This window comes from Vulpes lagopus, chromosome 19 (assembly GCF_018345385.1).
Source record: "Vulpes lagopus strain Blue_001 chromosome 19, ASM1834538v1, whole genome shotgun sequence".
NCBI lineage: Eukaryota > Metazoa > Chordata > Mammalia > Carnivora > Canidae > Vulpes > Vulpes lagopus.
Genome location: NC_054842.1, coordinates 50304396 through 50324416, shown reverse-complemented (window position 1 = coordinate 50324416; position 20021 = coordinate 50304396). Strand labels below are relative to the sequence as shown.

At 46.1% G+C, this 20021-nt stretch overlaps 1 protein-coding gene and 1 non-coding gene across 3 annotated transcripts in view; one reads left to right on the top strand and one right to left on the bottom strand.

Annotated features, from left to right (window-relative positions):
- The window catches only part of GMPS (guanine monophosphate synthase), a 73005-nt gene extending 59364 nt beyond the window's left edge, over positions 1-13641 (bottom strand). The window contains exon 1 of one of the 2 annotated variants that reach the window (XM_041734115.1): positions 13100-13641. In XM_041734115.1, the coding sequence (XP_041590049.1) occupies positions 13100-13126 (27 nt within the window). In that variant the 5' untranslated portion in view covers positions 13127-13641. The remainder of the gene's footprint in view (positions 1-13099) is intronic. The other variant, XM_041734116.1, reaches the window with a different exon arrangement.
- LOC121479177 lies at positions 9974-10080 on the top strand. The gene has a single exon (XR_005984679.1). It is a non-coding gene; the product is annotated as a U6 spliceosomal RNA (small nuclear RNA).
- Positions 13642-20021: the final 6380 nt, after the last annotated feature.

The following is a 20021-nucleotide window of genomic DNA, read 5'->3' as shown; positions in this document are numbered from 1 at the left end:
TAGCCAATTCTAAATTAAACAACTAAGAAAATTGGCACCGTTGGTGAAAAATCAAAGTATATTATTCCTTACCTCATGATTTTTAAATCCTTTAAAGTTTTACTACAGTAGTTTCTCCATTCATTGGTGAACATTAGGTAACTGAGAAATGAACAAGGTTATCTCTAACTAAATCTAAACCACTATTAATTAGCCCAAATCAATCTGTGTTTTTCTAAAAGTTGGCTGTGTACACACATACACACAGACAACGTTCAGCGACAACTGTTGTCATACTAGTAAAATATTTTTTAAAAGAGAACTTTTCCTTTCAAGATTTGAGAAAGAGAGAGAATGAGCAGGAGGGCCACAAGGAGAAGGAGAGAATCCCGAGCCGACTCCATGCAGGGCTCCATCTCACAACCCTGAGATCAGGACCTGAGCCAAAACAAAGGGTCGGATGCTCAACCAACTGACCCACCCAGGAAGCCTGGAGGGAAAAGTTCTGAATTGTGTGGATCTCAGTTTACACTCCTCCCAAGTTTTTTCTTTATACTGACCCTTTGTTTTCTCTACTGACTGCATTCCTATTGTGACTCAATCAATCATTACAACAAAAACTACTTCTTTTGAAGGTGATTAAATGTGTGCACATATGTGGACCTAGTCACATGAACAAGCCCCAAAGGTTCTTTGCAAAAATGTAAACAGAGAAATAGAAATAACACAGATTTATTCCCAAATTTCAGCGCCCCTCTTTGGAGGACCTCAAGACAACACTTTTCATGTGCAAATGAAAGATAATCAAAGAGCTAAATATACTGAGTTTGTGAAGAGATCCAATTTTGCATCTCACATAATTATTACTCCTAAAATACCTTAAAGGAATTTTAGCTTAGGAAAAATCTATACATTTTTTAAGGAAAAAACATTAAGTTTAAGCAAATGTCACAATTACCCAGGTATTCAGCACATGGCTCATTTTTCAAGATGCTACTATTCTACTTCATGAACCCAATCTCCCCTCTATATGTGGCCCTTTCTACTGTAATATGTGCCTGAACTACATTGTGTTGCAAATAATAAAACTTGAAAAAACTACTCACAAAACTGGTGAAGTGGGGCACCTGGATGGTTCAGATGGTTAAGCATCTGCCTTTGGCTCAGGTCATGATCTCCAGGTCCTGGGACAGAGCCCATCAGAGCAGGGCTCCCGGCTCAGTGGAGAGTCTGCTTCTCCGCCTGCCTCTGCTTCTCCCAGATGCTCATACTGTCTCTCTTTCAAATGAATAAATAAAATCCTTTCAAAGATTTTTTTAAATTTAAAAACTGGTGAAAGTAATGGGAAGGAATCAAGCATGCATCCGGTGTTTCCAGTATGAACTCTACCACAAGTAACTGTATAGTTGATGAAAGTTCTTTATAATTCCAGGAGGGGCAGCCCCCGTGGCTCAGCGGTTTAGCACCGCCTTTGGCCTGGGGCATGATCCTGGAGACCTGGGATCGAGTCCCATGTCAGGCTCCCCTGCATGGAGCCTGTTTCTCCCTCTGCCTGTGTCTCTGCCTCTTTCTCTCTCTGTGTCTCTCATGAATAAATAAATAAAATTTTTATAAATAAATAAATAAATAAATAAATAAATAAATAAATAAATAAATAAATAAAATAATTCCAGGAAAAACAGAATTAGAGTATCACCATTTTGCAACCCTTAATAAAATAATAGACCTAAGCTACTGTGTATGGCTCACGAAAGGACCCATACTGATATGCAGATTGTGACTAGTTCATAATAAAAGGTACATAAGGGCAGCCCGGGTGGCTCAGTGGTTTAGTGCTGCCTTCAGTCCAGGGTGTGATCCTTGAGACCCGGGATCGAGTCCCACATCGGGCTCCCTGCACGGAGCCTGCTTCTCCCTCTGCCTGTGTCTCTGCCTCTCTCCGTGTGTCTCTCATGAATAAATAAAATCTTTAAAAAAAAAAAAAAGGTACATAAATTCTCTGTAAGCATTCACATAGTTATATAACAAGTTGATAAAATACCTTTATTTCTGCCCAATCTACAATAAGAATTGGGGCTTTGGGGCAGCCCGGGTGGCTCACTGGTTTAGCGCCACCTTCGGCTCAGGGCGTGATCCTGGAGACCCAGGATCGAGTCCCACATCGGGCTTCCTGCATGGAGCCTGCTCCTCCCTCTGCCTGTGTCTCTGCCTCCCTCTCTCTTTCTCTCTGTATCTGTATTAAATAAATAAATAAATCTTTTTAAAAAAGAAAAGAAAAAAAGAATTGGGGCTTTTATGTACTATGTTTTAGATTTTTAAATTTCAGTGCTCACTTCGACAGCACATACAGATTTTTAAATTTCATTTGTCTAAAAATTTTTTCAGTATTTATTTATTTATTAATTTATTCATTCATTCATGAGAGACACAGAGAGAGAGAGAGAGAGAGAGAGGCAGAGACCCAGGCAGAGGGAGAAGCTGGCTCCATGCAGGGAGCCCAACATGGGACTCAATCCTGGGACTCCAGGATCACAGCCTGGGCCCAAGGCAGGCGCCAAACCGCTGAGCCACCCAGGGATCCCTCATTTGTCTAAAAATTTTTTTTATTTTTTTTTAATTTTTATTTATTTATGATAGTCACAGAGAGAGAGATAGAGAGAGAGAGGCGCAGAGACACAGGCAGAGGGAGAAGCAGGCTCCATGCACCGGGAGCCCGATGTGGGATTCGATCCCGGGTCTCCAGGATAGCGCCCTGGGCCAAAGGCAGGCGCCAAACCGCTGAGCCACCCAGGGATCCCAATCATTTGTCTAAAAATTTACTGCATTAGCAGCACTGGTGAACTGAAATTTTTAAAAATGGTTCTTTCCAGCAGATTGGTGGAAAGCACTGAACTAGGCATCGGCTGTTAAGATCATTAGGGGAAAGACTAATGAGAAACTTGATAATAAACGGATAAGTGGGCAACACTTGATCTTAATGTACAAAATAGAGAGTATGGAAGTCACTGTCCCTGCGAGCACACGCCAGCAGATGAAGGGAGTCTGACCGCGCTTGTACCCGGTGCGCTGGTTATGGTCAGGGCCTTGCGCTCTGCGCTCTCCTGACGCCTGTTCTTAATGCTCCGTGTGTCACAGACTCCACCAGTGGCCCTAACTCTTCACTGTTCCCCACCTCTCTGCCGTTTCTATGTGACTTTGCAGCTCATCCCGCGTTAGGCAGAATATATTTCCTCATTGACACTGGGCTCAACCAGGAGACTGTTTGACCGACGGAACGAGGGCCGAAAGGAGAAGAGCGTCAGGCCACCGGATCGACCCCACCTGCATCCTGCGCCTCCGCCACCTGCATCCTGCGCCTCCGCCGTCGCGCAACCACGAGCCTCGCAGGCCCCAGAAGGGTGAAAGTAGAGGAGCTCAGCAAGGCTGAGCGGACTCACACCCTGGTCAGCAACAAATCGGTATCGCACATCCTTCTGAAGATGTTTCATACCAGCTAAAGTGAAATTTTACAAAAACTGTTTAACACCCAAGCATCCAGGGCAGGTTCTTTTTTTTATTATTATTATTTTTAAATTTATTTATTCATGAGAGACACACGAGAGAGGCAGAGACAGAGGCAGAGGGAGAAGCAGGCTCCCTATGGGGAGCCCGATGTGGGACTCGATCCCAGGACCCCAGGATCACGACCTGAGCCAAAGGCAGAAGCTCAACCACTGAGCCACCCAGGCGTCCCAGGGCAGGTTCTAAATCCGTAACCTACTGGGATTTTGCATTCCCCGGCCACATGTAGAGAAGTACAGAAGAACGGAGGGCAAAATTACACAAAATGGCTATATAGTTCTCTGTGACACTGTCCTTAAGATACACATTACACTGATTTTCTAGCTTTGGAAATTCCAAACACAAATGCATACTTATCTTTTTCCCAAGGTGTAATTAATAAAGGAAAAACATCAGGAAAGAGGAACCACTTAGGGGCACTATTAACCTCTGGAGAGCTAGGCCTGGTAAACCCCTAATTGACCATACCAGGGTAACATGCCTCACAGACAAGCTGACAAGAATGTTATTAAACACCTGAAAATATAGGGGCACCTGGGTGGCTCAGTCGCCCAGTGTCTGCCTTTGGCTCAGGGCGTGATCCCAGGGTCCTGGGATCGAGTCTATATCAGGCTCCCTGCATGGAGCCTGCTTCTCCCTCTGCCTGTGTCTCTCATGAATAAGTGAATAAAATCTTTAAAAATAAATAAATAAACAAATAAATAAATAAATAAATAAATAAATAAATAAAAATAAAATTCAGATTGCTGGGGTACCTGAGTGGCTCAACGGTTGAACATCTGCCTTTTGGCTCAGCTCATGATCTCAGGGTCCTGGGATCGAGTCCCGCATCAGGCTCCCTACAGGGAGCCTGCTTCTCCCTCTGTCTCTCATGAATAAATAAATAAAATCTTTTAAAATAAATAAATATTTAAAAAATAAAATTCAGATTGCTATCATCAAATGAAGAAGTTGTTCATTTCTACTGGCACATGTTTATAAAGCCAATCTAAAAGTAGCCTGTTTGCCCACAAACCACATCCTATTTCCATTAAAATACAGCTGAACAAGGTACTTTTAAAAATACTCCTAAGGATAAAGTGTCATGATGCAATGTTTTAAAAGTTTATTTTACTTGACCAATGTTTATCTCTTCCAGGCATCGAGTAGATTATTATAACCTAAATATTCTCAACTGTACAAAACAGAAAATATCAAAACCTATAAAGAGCTGTCCTCTGACCCAACAATTCCACGCTTTGGTACTTATCCAAGAATATTAAATATCTATGCCCACAAAACTGGGTAACAGGCCACACGGCCATCAACATGCGAATGGATAAACAAATTCTGGTGTATCCTACAGTGGAATACGATGCAACCATACAAACGAACTACTGATACAACAACTTAGATAAATCTCAAAAACATTATGCTGAGTGAAAGAAGCCAAAAAAATCACTGTATGGTTCCATTCATATAAAGTTCAAAAGCAGAAAAACTAATGTCTGGCTACCGAAAAGGGAAGAGTGGTTGCTGCTGGCGGAGCCAAGGGACACGCAGGAACACAGGTGTACACGTTTGCCAAAAGCCCCACCGTACACTTGAAGACCTGGGACACTTCGGCTATGGACATTCTGCTAAACTGAGTAAAAACAAGCAAACAAAATACCCATTAGTGACCTTTTTCAAACCGTCTCCACAAGCTGAAACAAAGCGGCAATAAGCAACTGTTTGCCCTCGGCCTTCAGGGCCTCAGACGGCCAAGCGCTGCCAGTGTCAAAACCAGGCCCACGTCCTCTCCGACCTAAGAGTCGTCCTCTCCGACCTAGGAGTCACTCCATTACAGAACCAGCCTCCATCAGGTTAAATCTGCTTAAGTGGGTTAAGCATCCAATTAACCACCCATTAAAAGTTTACACTTTTATTCCTAATCACCTTTAATTACCTTTTAAAAAGTTATCTCTGCAGCCTAAAGCTGGAAGTCTGGTACTTCATTTTACCCCTCATATGTCAGAGTTGGGGGGGGCATCTCTCACAGTTCATGACAATAATGCAACAGTATGAAAATGTTCCACCAAAGTGTAACTTAGGGTCTCTCAACAAAATGGATCAAAGACCCAAATATAAGAGCTAAAGCTATAAAGCTTTTAGAAGAAAGTAAAGGCAATTACAGAAGATTCAAGATCATTAGGAAATGCTCCTTAGGAGGCAAACCGTAAAAGAGACTCTTAACTATAAAGCACAAACTGAGGGTTGCTAGAGGGGAGGTGAGCAGGATGGGCTAAATGGGTGATGGGTATTAGAGGGCACTTGCTGTGATGAGCTCTGAGTATTATATATAAGTGACAAATCACTAAATTCTACTCCTGAAACTAATATCACACTCCATGCTAACAACTAGAATTTAAATAAAAACCTGAAATTCCCCCCTCCCCGATAAAATGCTCCTTGGATGAGATAAAGATAAGTAACAAAGGAAAATAGTTGAACTTCATCAGAATTATAAGCCTTTTTTTTAAATTATAAGCTTTTATACATCAGAGGACACCATTAAGAAAGTAAAAACCCATAGAATAGCAGAAAATATCTGCAAAGTGTACTTTCTGATAAGAAACTTGTCGGTAAAAAAAAAAAAAAAAAAAGAAAAAAAAACTTGTCGGTAGAATAAAGAACTCTTACAACTCAATAAAAAGACAAGTAACCCGCTTTCAAAGATGAGCAAATGGGGATCCCTGGGTGGCTCAGCGGTTTAGCGCCTGCCTTTGGCCCAGGGTGTGATCCTGGAGTCCCGGGATCGAGTCCCGCATCAGGCTCCCTGCATGGAGCCTGCTTCTCCCTCTCCCTCTGCCTGTGTCTCTGCCTCTCTCTCTCTCTATCATGAATAAACAAATAAATCTTTAAAAAAAACAACAACAACAAAGATGAGCAAATGATCTGAATAGACATTTCCCCCAAGAAAATATACAAATGGACAATAAGCACATGAAGAGATATTCAACATCATCAGTCATTAGGGAAATGAGAAATCAAAATCACGATGGGATACCACTTTACACCCACTAGGATGGCTGTAACCCAAAAGACAAGTGTTGGGGTGCCTGGGTGGCTCAGTTAGCTGCCTGACTAAGGTCCAGGTCATGAACCCCGGACCCTGGGATCAAGCCCCACAACCAGCTTCCTGCTCCGCTCACTGGGGAGTCTGCCTGTTCCTCTCCCTCTCCCTGCTTGTAAATGTGTGTGCACTGGCTCTCTCCCCCTCTCCGTCTCTCCCTCAAATGAATGGATAGAATCCTTTTTTAAAAAAGGACAAGTGTTGGCAAAAATGTGGAGAAATTAGAACCTAATACACTGCTGACAAAAATGTAAAGTATTACAGCCACTTTGGAAAGTCTGACAGTTCACCAAGAGGTTAAATTACTATTCCACCTCTAGGTATATCTCCAAAAAAAAATGAAAACTTAGGTCTACACAAAAACTAGCACAAGATGATTCACAGCAGCATTATCCATAATATACAAAGAGTAAACAAAATCCAATGTCCAGGGATCCCTGGGTGGCTCAGCAGTTTAGCGCCGCCTTCAGCCCAGGGCCTGATCCTGGAGACCTGGGATCGAGTCCCATGTTGGGCTCCCTGCATGGAGCCTGCTTCTCCCTCTGCCTGCGTCTCTGCCTCTCTCTCTCTCTCTGTGTCTCTCATGAATAAATAAATAAAATCTTTAAAAAAAAAAAAAAGAAGAAGTTTGGGAAATATCCCCTGCAAAGGTTTTGGTAGGTTAGAGCAAATTATTTTACCTTTTGATTTCAACACTGCTCTCACTTTAAAAAAAAAAAAAAAAAAAAGTAATCTGACAATTTTTAAGAATTTTATAAACACAAGTTATTAGCTCAGAAATAATTATTCTAATATATATATTAGAATTGAATTTCAGCCAAATTTTAAATAGATGTCACTGCTGAAATCAAGATCCAAACTCAGGGCAATATGTGCTCTGTATCTAGAGTGACCACATGGCCCAGTTTGCCCAGAACTGTCCTAATTTACACCTATTATTCCCACACTTACCCATTTATATCATATTCTTCATTTTTTAACATATTCTTATGAGTCAGTGCAGTAAAGTACCATAGGATGGGTTTGTTACACTTCCGCTTTATCCTTCTACTTCTGCCATGGTCGTGTCTAGATTTGTGGATAGTACAGGTGCAATGAACAGAGTTCTCACTTCCAACTTCAGGTTCAATCTGAAAGGCAACCACTGATATCCCATTTCTTTTTCCAGATCCTTTCCTGATCTTGGACACAGGCATCCAGGGGTAGCTAATTCTATCCAGTCCTGAGTGCCGCAACCATTGCTCAGCTTGCAAGATGCCCCAAACCTCTAGGCTAACCATTGGCTGGATCAGTGGGAAACAGGAGTAAGGAGGGACTGATGCGGAACTTGATCCCAGGACCCCAGGGTCATGCCCTGGGCCCAAGGCCGATACTCAACCACTGAGCCACCCAGGCGTCCCAAACCACTGTGATTCTTAAGCAAATATAGAAACAGCTCTACTTCACAATGAGCAGGAAAAAATATTTAGCACAACCCAGAATTACATATGCTATACAAAGATTCGAAATTCTAAGAATGGATTACTCTTCTGCTGATTCACAAAGTGCTTCAGAATTATGTTTTACCCCTAAGAACTTCATTCATTTTGAGCATCTAAACAGTTTAGGTTAGAAGGAAATGTGAAGACACTGTAAGCACCATAACAGAGGTAATTCTGGTTAGCAAATAATTATTCATCACTTTAAACAGCATAATTTGGAATATGATTAATCTTTTAAAAAGTATCAAATACATTTGAGGGCAGCCCAGGTGGCTCAGCAGTTTAGCGCCGCCTTCAGCCCAGGGCCTGATCCTGGAGACCTGGGATCGAGTCCCAGGTCAGGCTCCCTGCATGGAGCCTGCTTCTCCCTCTGCCTGTGTCTCTGCCTCTTTCTCTCTCTCTCTCTCTCTCTCTCTCTCTCTCTCTGTGTGTCTCATGAATAAATAAAATCTTAAAAAAAAAATACATTTGAATAGGCACAGAACAAGCCTACATTTAAAAAAAAATACTTAAAAAACAATTATCTTCCTTAAGTAACAAGTTGGCCCAGCTAAAGACAAGGCTATCTGAGGTTCCTGGAGGAATTTCAAAATCTTTTAAGAACAGGAAACCATAAAAACTATTCCTTTTGTCTGTAACAGCTTTTACATTCTAGATGAAGATTTATTTTTATTTTTTTTTATTTTATTTATTTATGATAGAGAGAGAGAGAGAGAGGCAGAGACACAGGCAGGCAGAGGGAGAAGCAGGCTCCATGCACCGGGAGCCCAATGTGGGATTCGATCCCGGGTCTCCAGGATCGCGCCCTGGGCCAAATGCAGGCACCAAACCGCTGCGCCACCCAGGGATCCCAAGATTTTTTTTTTAAAGAAGGGAAGGGAAGAAGAAGAGATTTTTTTCTTGTATTCATGAATTCTGATTTATATTAATATCACATCTTAAGGCACTATCTTTCTGAGATACCAGAGCCACTTAATCAGTAGCAATATGCAGAGAGAGAGAATCTGAAGGAGGTTCCAGGCCCAGGGTAGAACCTGATGCAGGGCTCACACCCCTGAAATTCTGAATGACTTGAGCAGAAATCAAGAGTCAGGTGCTTCACTGAGTGAACCCCTAGATGAATATATTAATATGAAGCAAAAAAAAAATCATCTTTGATCTTTAAAAATATGTTCTATAGGGTTACCATAAAAGTACAGTTGTTTAATACTCTATGCATCCCAGGCTAAAAAAAAAATCTCGTAATCTTTCAACTGGATTCAAAAACTTAAGTGTAAAAAATGCCAACTTTAAAAGTTTAACACAAGAAAAAAAAAAGTTTAACACAAGTCATTAAAGATTCTATATCACATGTAATCAACTTATAAAACATCTCTAATCCAAGTATGATTTACTGTAGTCAACATCTCAGTAAAAGTGATGGAGCAAGTCCTACTTCTCCAACCAAGAGTCTGAGGCTTGGATAAGGCCAAAAAGTGGGAGTTGACCAGTAGCCCAAAGAACACTATTCTGATAATCCTGCTCTAATAAAACAGAAAGTAGTTACTACGTCTAATATTTGACCTATATGGTATTTATAATAACATTGAGTAGCTGTAAAAAAGTTTTTAAATAAACCATTAGGGATCCCTGGGTGGCGCAGCGGTTTGGCCCCTGCCTTTGGCCCAGGGCGCGATCCTGGAGACCCGGGATCGAATCCCACGTCGGGCTCCTGGTGCATGGAGCATGCTTCTCCCTCTGCCTGTGTCTCTGCCTCTCTCTCTCTCTCTCTGTGACTATCATAAATAAAAAAATAAATAAATAAATAAATAAATAAATAAATAAATAAATAAATAAACCATTAAATAAGATCTTAACTGTGTTCACTTCGGCAGCACATATACTAAAATTGGAACGGTAAAGAGAAGATTAGCATGGCCCCTGCGCAAGGATGATACGCAAATTCATGAAGCGTTCCATATTTTAAAAAAATAAAATAAATAAGATCTTAACTTCTTAATAACATTATATCAACTTAACTAAGCAAACAATAACCTCTGCTTTGGTTAATCAATTAGCCCAAATGCTTTTATAGATTAGGTCTCTTCCTAATTTGTATCATGCAGAAATGTCATTTTAGAAAATCCTGATACAAACTGAATGTACCAGAATAGGGATCAAAATCAGCTCTTTCCTTCCGCTTTAATTTATGAACCAGGATTTACACACAACTGTCAGAGCCACAACTGATGCACATAGTGAGCTTGGGAACAGTGAGTGTACTTCACTCCAGAGGGAAGGGTGGTTTGGTGGTAAACTATGGAAAAGAGATGCCTACTCAGATTTCCAGATGGACTTCTCAGAAGTATCTCATTTCACCTACTTTATTATGCACGTTATCCCATGTTTACCCACCTCTTTACCGGAAATGTTTCTTAGGATCAATGACATATCATGGTTTAATATTAAGGACATTAAATAATAATAGATTTGATGAAACAGGTTATTTCCCTGATGACTCCTCCTGAAGGTGCTTCCAATTCAGTTCACATCTAATTGTTATTCAAAAAAAAAAAAAAGTACACATGCTTGAGTAGGCTATAAAACATCAAGGACCTTGAACGGCAAAGATCACAGCCTTTGTACCCAATGATGGTTGTTTGAACTTTATTGAGGAAAATGATGAGGTTCTGGTGGCTGGATTTGGTCGCAAAGGTCATGCTGTAGGTGACATTCCTGGATTTGGCTTTAAAGTTGTCAAAGTAGCCAATGTCTCTCTCCTGGCCTTGTACAAAGGCAAGAAGGAAAGACCAAGATCATAAGTTTTGGTGGTAAAAACAGGACAATAAATTTTCATATACCAGAAAAAAAAAATTAACCAGCAATTCTGTTGAGGCTCAAATATATCAAACTGATCAAGGCTCAACGCAGGTTAAACAAAACAGACAAAAATATCAACTAGGGAAAAAAAAAAAAAAAAACTTTATGCTCCATACTCCTGAGACAAATAAATTTGGAAACTGAGCCTTGAACTTTCTGCTGCCGGTTAATTCGGTGAAAATACCCTTTCTCGAATCACTCACTTCATATTTTTCAAAGCCTGCAAATTAGGTCTGAGACCTCCCAGGAGCACAGTCATTTCCTCTACCAGCACGGAGAGGAGTTCGTAGGTCTCAAAAGGGAGAAAAGTGCTTTGCAAGGGAGCTCGCGTACAGGAAAGAGCCGCACGAGGAGCTGAACACTGCCCCTGGGGTCAGAAGCTGCACGCTCGGGGGTCCTCAGCCCCTTACAGCCCCGAGGAGGGAGCGTCACGGAGCCCAAACTCTAGTTTTCTCGGTTTAAAAGGAGCCGGATCGCTCCTACCGCCTTCTCAGCTGTCCGGCCCACGGCTCGGGAAGGTTTGGGGGCACCAGCGAGCGGGGGCGGGAGGGGCGCCCACGGCCCAGCTGGAAAGGGCCGCGCCGCAACCCGGCACCACGACCTTAGGGCGCCGGTTCCCACCTGGCCCGTCCAACGCCGCACACCTGGAGGCGACTCAGGGCGGCCCCCCCGGAGACCCGGCCCCGCCCGTGGGCCCAGGCGACCCCGCGCACCCCCCCCGCTGGGACGGTCTGGAAACTCCGACCCAACGGAAATTTGAAAAACGCAAGTGAAAGCGAAGGTGCAGCAGAGACGCAAGGAGAGGGTCGGGGCGGGGGGGGGGGGGCGCTCCGGCGACCCCACCGCGCTCCGGAGCGCCCGCGGCAATGAGCGACTTTCCCAGCAGCCCGGGGCCCCCCACTTCCCCGGGCCTCGGCGGCGGCGCGGGGGCGGAGGGATGCACGTGGGGAGGAGGGGGATGCACGGGGGGAGGGGGGATGCACGGGGGGCGGGGGGATGCACGGGGGGAGGGGGGGATGCACGTGGGGAGGAGGAGGATGCACGGGGGGAGGAGGGGGATGCACGGGGGGAGGAGGGGGATGCACGGGGGGAGGAGGGGGATGCACGTGGGGAGGAGGGGGATGCACGGGGGGAGGGGGGATGCACGGGGGGAGGAGGGGGATGCACGGGGGGAGGAGGGGGATGCACGGGGGGAGGAGGAGGATGCACGAGGGGGAGGGGGGATGCACGGGGGGAGGGGGGATGCACGGGAGGGAGGGGGATGCACGTGGGGAGGAGGGGGATGCACGGGGGGAGGAGGAGGATGCACGAGGGGGAGGGGGGATGCACGGGAGGGAGGGGGATGCACGTGGGGAGGAGGGGGATGCACGGGGGCCCGGGGGGGAATGCACGTGGGGAGGAGGGGGATGCACGGGGGGAGGAGGAGGATGCACGGGGGGGAGGGGGATGCACGTGGGGGGGAGGGGGATGCACGTGGGGAGGAGGGGGATGCACGGGGGCCCGGGGGGGAATGCACGTGGGGAGGAGGGGGATGCACCGGGGCCGGGAGGGGGATCCACGAGGGGATGCACGGGGGGAGCAGAGGAATGCACGGGGGCTGGGGGGGATGCACGGCCTGGGAGGCCGAGGGGGAGGGCGGCGGCGCGGGCGAGCCGGGCCCCCGGGAACTGACCCGCGCGGCCCCCGGGGCGGGGGTGCATTCACGCGGCCTCGCCGCCGAGCACCCCGAGGCCGGCGGCCGGGGACGCGGAGGGCCTCGCCGAGGGCAGGCGGGAAAGCGGGAGGCGGGCAGACCCGAGGCGGGCGCTCCCCGCGGGCGCGGGCCGTCCACAAAGGCCGCCAGGCTCCCGAGGGGGCCCCAGGCGCACACGCCGCCCGCCGCCCGCCGCCCTGCGGCCGCGCTCCCGGGCTCCGCGCCCGCCGCCCAGCGGGGGAGGCGAGGGCCGGCGAGGGCCGGCGAGGCGGCCGCGGGGAGCTGACGCCCTCCCGACGCCGGGGCCGGCGGCCGCAGCCACCCCGAGCGGCCGGCGATCAACAAAGCACCTGCCCCAGGCCCCGACCCGGGCTCGCGGGGCCGCGCGGACGGGCCGGGGGAGGGCGCGGGGCTTCGGCGCCAGACACTGACCTTGGAGTCTCCGTTGCACAGAGCCATCGGGGCCGGGCGGGGGGCCGGGGGCGGGCGCCGCGGGCCGGGGCTCGGGGGCGAGGCCTGTGCGGGAGCGGCGGGCGCCGCGAGGAGCCGGATCCAGCAGCCGCCGCGGAGCGCGGGCCCCAGCGCCGCGGGAGAGGAGGCCACAGCGCGCACGCCGCCCCCGCCCCCGCCCCCGCCCCCGCCTCCCGCTTCCGCCCCGGCCGGCCACGGGGCGGAGCCACAGCGCGTCGGGCTCCGCAGCCAGACCGCGGACACCGCGGGGCCGCCGCCGCCAAGCGAGCCCGCCTCCGGGGAGGGGCCCTCCACGCCCGGCCCCGCCCCGGTCCCCTCCCGCCGCCGACTCCGCCTCCGGGAAGACGAGCTGTGGTCGCTCGGGCCTGCCCGCCCGCGGGAAGAAGGGCCTGCGGCGCCCGGCCCCGCCCCCCGCACGATAGGCCACGCCCCCGCGCGGCAGGCCACGCCCCCGGGTCCCTTCCCGCCGCCGAGGTCCGCTTCCAGGAAGAGAAGCCCAGGGCCGCTCGGGCCTGCCCGCCCGGCTCCACCCACCGCACGATAGGCCACGCCCCCGAACGGCAGGCCACGCCCCCAGGTCCCTTCCCGCCGCCGACTCCGCCTCCGGGAAGACAGCTGTGGTCGCTCGGGCCGCCCGCCCGCGGGAAGAAGGGCCTGCGGCGCCCGGCCCCGCCCCCCGCACGATAGGCCACGCCCCCGCACGGCAGGCCACGCCCCCAGGTCCCTTCCCGCCGCCGACTCCGCCTCCTGGAAGACAAGCTGCGGTCGCTCCGGCCTGCCCGCCCGCGGGAGGAAGGGCCTGCGGCGCCCGGCCCCGCCCCCCGCACGATAGGCCCCGCCCCGCGCGGCAGGCCCCGCCCCCGTACGGCACGGCCCCGCCTTCGCCGGCCGAGCCCGCCCCCCCGCAGGCCAGGCCCCGCCTCCACCGCCTCCGGCCCGCCCCGAGGGGAGGAGCCCGCGACTTACAGCCCCGCTCCCGTCCCGCCCCCGCACCGGGCGGCGGCCCCACCTCCGCCGCGAGGGCTCCCCCTCTGAGAACGACCCGAGCCTCGGGGAGCATGCGGGGGCGGGGCTGGTCGCCGCCCTGGACCCCGGGGAGAGGCTGGGCGAGCGGAGAGGGGAGCCTCCGGGGAGCGGGGCCTCCTCCCAGGTGGAGGGGCGTGGGGTCGGCCAAGGCTGCTACGGACAGTGTCATCGTGACACCGCGAGGGACGTCGAAGAGAGATGTGATCGCGTCTCTGCAAAAGTTCTACGGCGGGGGCGGGATGTGCACGAGAAGGGGGCTGGGCGCCGCGGTCTGGTGGGGCGCTGGGCCGGGGCACTGGCCCGAGGCTCTGCTTGCACAGCACCCAGCGTTATTTAGATGGGCTGCAGCCCCCAGCTACTCTTTGGAGACCGCCAAGATGAGAGATTAAATTTGGCCGCCTGGAAAGAAAATTAATAATAAAAAATAAAATAAAAATAAAAAAAAAAAAATAAAATAAAATAAAATAAAATAAAATAAAATAATAAAATAAATAAAATAAAATATAAAATAAAATAATAAAATAAAATAAATTTGGCGGCCTGGGAACCTAAATGAGGGTTGGGGGAATGAATGACACTTGGCACGGCTTCCAGATTAAAGAAGCCTTTTAACAAATATTCAATTACTATGATGCGGCCCCTTGCGGAGCCCACGCTGTGTGTCAGGCCCCAGGTATCAAGGAGCCGGAGTAAGACGACTCAGACTTTTAAAAAAAATTTTTTTTTCATTTTATTCTAAGCTATTTCGCGGAGGTAGTGAGGCAGGACTTGTGTTCTTATTCACCTTTTCGCTAATAAAGTAATCGAGGCTCATTCGGCCTCTCGGAATAGGAGGTGGCAGGTACCTGATGGGGGAAAGGATAGACAGTTCTTACTGTCAGGAACAAAGGCCCCGAATCCTAGCGGGCCTCCCGGTCAACGAAAGTATTTCACTTACCCTTTTTTGAGCTGAGAAATGGACACTTGAGGTTTCTAAGGCCATGGATACTGTGCTCTCTTGGTAGGTCTCTATGAGCAATCGGGGAGAACAATGCAGTAACCAATAGGAGAGCCTCAGCTTGCATCACTATCCACCCAGAGTGCAATGGAATGGAATGAGATGGGCCCACGTTAAAGATTGGCCAAAGCCCATCTATACCAGATAATGCCTATTTTAAATATATTCTAGTGGTCACCTGTGTTTATGGCTAAGCATATCCCCAACAACCAGAACGTCCTTATATCTAAAGCCCTTCTGCAACTTTGGACTCTGTTGACCCTTCCTTCTTCCTTGAAACTGGATTTCTCTTACAGTGTATCAAAGAGGTGTCCTTTCACTATAAGATTGTTCTTGGTCTTTTTTTTTTTTTTTATGATAGTTGACACTAAGTCACCTTTTCTTGTTCCTCTTTCTATATCCTCCAGGTGGAGGCTTAAGTATTGCTTTTCTTCAATATTTCCATTCCCTATCCTCTTCTCATCTTACTCTTCACCTATGTTTCCTTGCGGGACTTGCTTAAAAAATAAAAACTAGTTTTATTTTTTTTAATAGTTTTAAAATATCCTTCAATAGACTCTATGACAGCTCTCTCTTTTGAGCTCCAGATCCATACTGCTCTGCAAATCCCCAGTTAGATGTTAGATGGCATGTTGGGTCCCAAACTCAAGAAGTTTTGGGAACAAAACTTCCCAAATTTCTGAGTCCGATATCACTAGAACCATGGTATTAGAGGGAAAACATAATATATACATACCATGTGGGTTTTTCATAGATTCCCTTTTTCAAGTTGAGACAGTTCCCCTCTATTCCTTCCTGTTTTGATGAGGAATGAATGTTGCCAAGTGCTTTTTCTGTCTTTTGATTATTATATGACTTTGCTTTTTCCAGTTTGTTAATGTTGCAAGTTACATTGATTGATTTTTTTTTTAAGATTTTATTTATTTATTCATGAGAGACACAGAGAGAGGGAGAGAGAGAGGCAGACACACAGGCAGAGGGAGAAGCAGGCTCCATGCAGGAAGCCAGACCCGGGACTCGATCTAGGGACTCCAGGATCAGCCCTGGGCCTAAGGCAGGCACTAAACCGCTGAGCCACCTAGGGACCTCCCCTGAGTCACCAGGGACTCCCCGATTGGTTGATTTTCAAATGTCAAACCAGCCCTACATTCTCCGGATAAGCTTAAAGTAATCATGATATATTTCCCTTTTTTTTTTTTTTTAAGATGTATTTATTTGAAACAGAGAGCATGCCTGTGCATGCAGGTTTGGAGAGAATACTCAAACCGACTCCCTGCTGAGTGTGTAGCCCAACATGGGGCTCCATCTCACAGCCCAGAGATCAAGACCTGAGCCAAAACCGAGAGTCACATGCACAACCAACTGAGCTACCCAGGCACCCCGATATATTTTCCTTTTTATGTATTGAACTTGATTTTCTAAATCTTGCCTTCAAATGTCTGCATCTATCTTAATGAGGAATATTCACTTCCCATTTTCTTGTAGTGTCTTTACCTGGATTTGATATCAGGGTAATGCTGACCTCAGAGACGAATTTTGTGTAGAATTATTTCCAGAAGAGTTGGTATTATAGAATTGCTTTTATTCTTTTTTTTTTTTTAAGACTTTACTTATTTATTTGACACAGATTGAGAGAGTACAAGCAGGAGGAGCAGCAGGCAGAGGCAGAGGGAGAAGCAGCCTCCCTGCCGCGCAGGGAGCCCAATGTGGGGCTCTATCCCAGGACCCAGGAATCATGACCTGAGCTGAAGGCAGGTGCCAAACTGACTGAGCCACCCAGGTGCCTCAGTTTCATTTCTTTCTTAAATGTCTCGTAGAATTCACCAATGAGGCCATCTGAGCCTAAAGTTTCCTTTGTAGTAAGGTTTTTAACTCCAAAATAAATTTTAAAAAAGATACAGGGCTCTTCAGGTTATCTATTTATTCCTTGACTGAGCTTTGGCAATTTGTGTCTTTCAAAGAATTTGTCAGTTTTGTCTAAGTTGTCAAATTCATAGGCAAAGTGTTATTCATAATATTCTCTTTTTATTCTTTTAATGTCTAGACTCTAGGATGATATCAAATTTCTCATTCCTGTTGGTGATTTTGTTTTCTGTTTTTCTTCAACAGTCTGGCTAGATAGAAGTTTACCAATTTTATTGACCCTCTGAAAGAACAGCTTTTAGTTTTATGTATTGTTTTTCTGCTTTCTATTTCGTTGATTTTCACTTTAATCGTTATTATTTCCTTTCTTCTTCTTACTTTGTGTTTAGTTTGCTCTTTTTCGAGTTTTTTAAAACCGGAATCTGAGATCATCAGTTTGAGATCTTTCTTAACTGGAATCTGAGATCATCAGTTTGAGATCTTTCTTCTTTTCTAATATAGGTATTTAGCTCTATAAATTTCCCCTTGAGAACTACTTTACTGATATCCCACAAACTCAGATATATCAAATATTCATTTCCATTTGGTTCTAAACAGGGTTCAATTTCTTTTTTTGATTTCTTCTTTGACCCATGGTTTTCTAAAAGCATGTTATTCCATTTCCAAATATTTGAGGATTTTTTGGAGCTCTTTCTGTTATTGGTTTCTAAGTTAATTCCATTGTGATCAGAGAATATATTTTGTATGATTTGAATCCTTTTAAATGTACTGGGGTCTGCTTTATGGCTTAGAATATAGTCTCTATTGGTGAATGTTCTGTGTGTACTTGAAAAGGATATGTATTCTGCTGTTATGTGGAATGGTAAATAGGTCCAGTTGGTTGATAATATTGATCAAGACACGTATTCTTTTTTTTTTAAGACACATATTCTTGAAGATTTTCTGTTCATTTATTCTATCAGTTATTGAGAAAGGGGTTCTAAAATCTTTAACTAGAATTGTGAATTTATCAACTTCTTATAGTTCTATCAGTTTTTGCTTCATGTATTTTGAAACTCTGTTACTAAGTCATTAATGTTTAGAATTGTTATTGATCTGGCAGCCCTGGTGGTACAGCGGTTTAGCGCCGCCTGCAGCCTAGGGTGTGATCCTGGAGACCCTGGATCGAGTCCCACGTCCAGCTCCCTGCAGCCTGCTTCTCCCTCTGCCTGTGTCTCTGCCTCTGTGTTTGTGTGTGTGTGTGTGTGCGTCTATGAATAAATAAATGTAAAAATCCTAAAAAAATAATAATAATCGTTATTGATCACTTTATCATTATGAAATAACATTCTGTATCCCTGGTAATTCTTTACTCTGACATTTACTCTGACATTTGTCCAATATTAAAATAGCATGCTTGGAGTGCCTGCTGGCTCAGTTGGTAGAGCATGTGATTCTTTACCTAGGGTCAGGAGTTCATGTGTTACATTGGCCCAGAACTTACTTAAAAAATAATAATAATAAGGGACGCCTGTGGGGGCTCAATGATTGAACGTCTGCCTTTGGCCCACGGATCTGCGTGATCCCGGAGTCCTGGGATAGAGTCCTGCATCCAGCTCCCTGCAGAGAGCCCACTCCTCCCTCTGCCTGTGTCTCTGCCTCTGTGTCTCTCATGAATAAATAAATAAAATCTTTGGAAAAAAAAAAAGAAATAATAAAAATAAAATAGCATGCCTGCTTTCTTGACTGGTTGTTGGTATGGTATATCTTCTGCAGTTCTTTAATCTGTTTCTATATTTATGTTTAAAGTGTTTTTTTTTTTATAGGCAGCAAATAATTGAGTCTTGCTTTTTTGTCTAATCTGCCAATTTCTTTTATTTGGAGTATTTAGACCATTTACATTTAATGTGATTATTAATACAGTTAAGTTTATGTCTATAATTTAGAGATTCTAAAGGCAGGAAGCCAAGGCAATCAAAGGGCTAGTCTCTTTTGTTTCTTGTTTCTCAGAAGTCACTGTCCTTTAATGTTTGATATCTAATAGTTCAAAACCATTTTCTCCTATATTTTGTCTGACTTTTTGTTGTTGTTTCAGCAGGAGGATAAATCCAGTTCCTGTTACTCCATCTTTGGCAAAAGCAGAAATCTGGAAACCTTTTCTAACAAGTAGTTGAAGCATCTTACGCCTGTAAGTCCTTTGCCTGTCTCATATAGTTTTGTTAAGGGTGAAAATTGCCCTGAATTCAGAACAACTTAGGCAACATAGACTAGTGATGTTAGTACTTATAAATGTAATCTCGTGGTTCCTGAGACCAACAGGATTTTTAGATGACATTTGATAAAAATCCACAGATGGAAATTTCACATGACTTTTAAGATTTGGTGAGTATCATATCATAAAATACTTATTTCGGGATCCCTGGGTGGCGCAGTGGTTTAGCGCCTGCCTTTGGCCCAGGGCGTGATCCTGGAGACCCGGGATCGAATCCCACATCGGGCTCCCGGTGCATGGAGCCTGCTTCTCCCTCTGCCTATGTCTCTGCCTCTCCTTCTCTCTCTGTGTGACTATCGTAAATAAATAAAAATTAAAAATAATAATAATAAAAAAATAAAATAAAATTCTTATTTCAGGTATAATCCAAGGCCATTTTATCTTTCAAAATGTAAAATATTGGGCAGCCAGGGTGGCTCAGTGGTTTAGTGCCATCTTCAGTCCAGGGTGTGATCCTGGAGACCCGGGATCAAGTCCCACATCGGGCTCCCTGCATGGAGCCTGCTCCTCCCTCTGCCTGTGTCTCTGCCTCTCTCTGTCTCTGTGTGTGTCTCTCATGAATAAATAAAATCTTTTTAAAAATGTAAACTATTTTAAAAAAATGTAAACTATTTTAAACCTCCTATTTAAAAAATTAACTTTTAAACTTATAAAAACTATTAGATACTGACTTAAAATGTGGAAGTACATAGTATTTCAAAATCCTTTTAGGAAGGTATGTGAATTTTGTTTTTTAATTGAAGGCA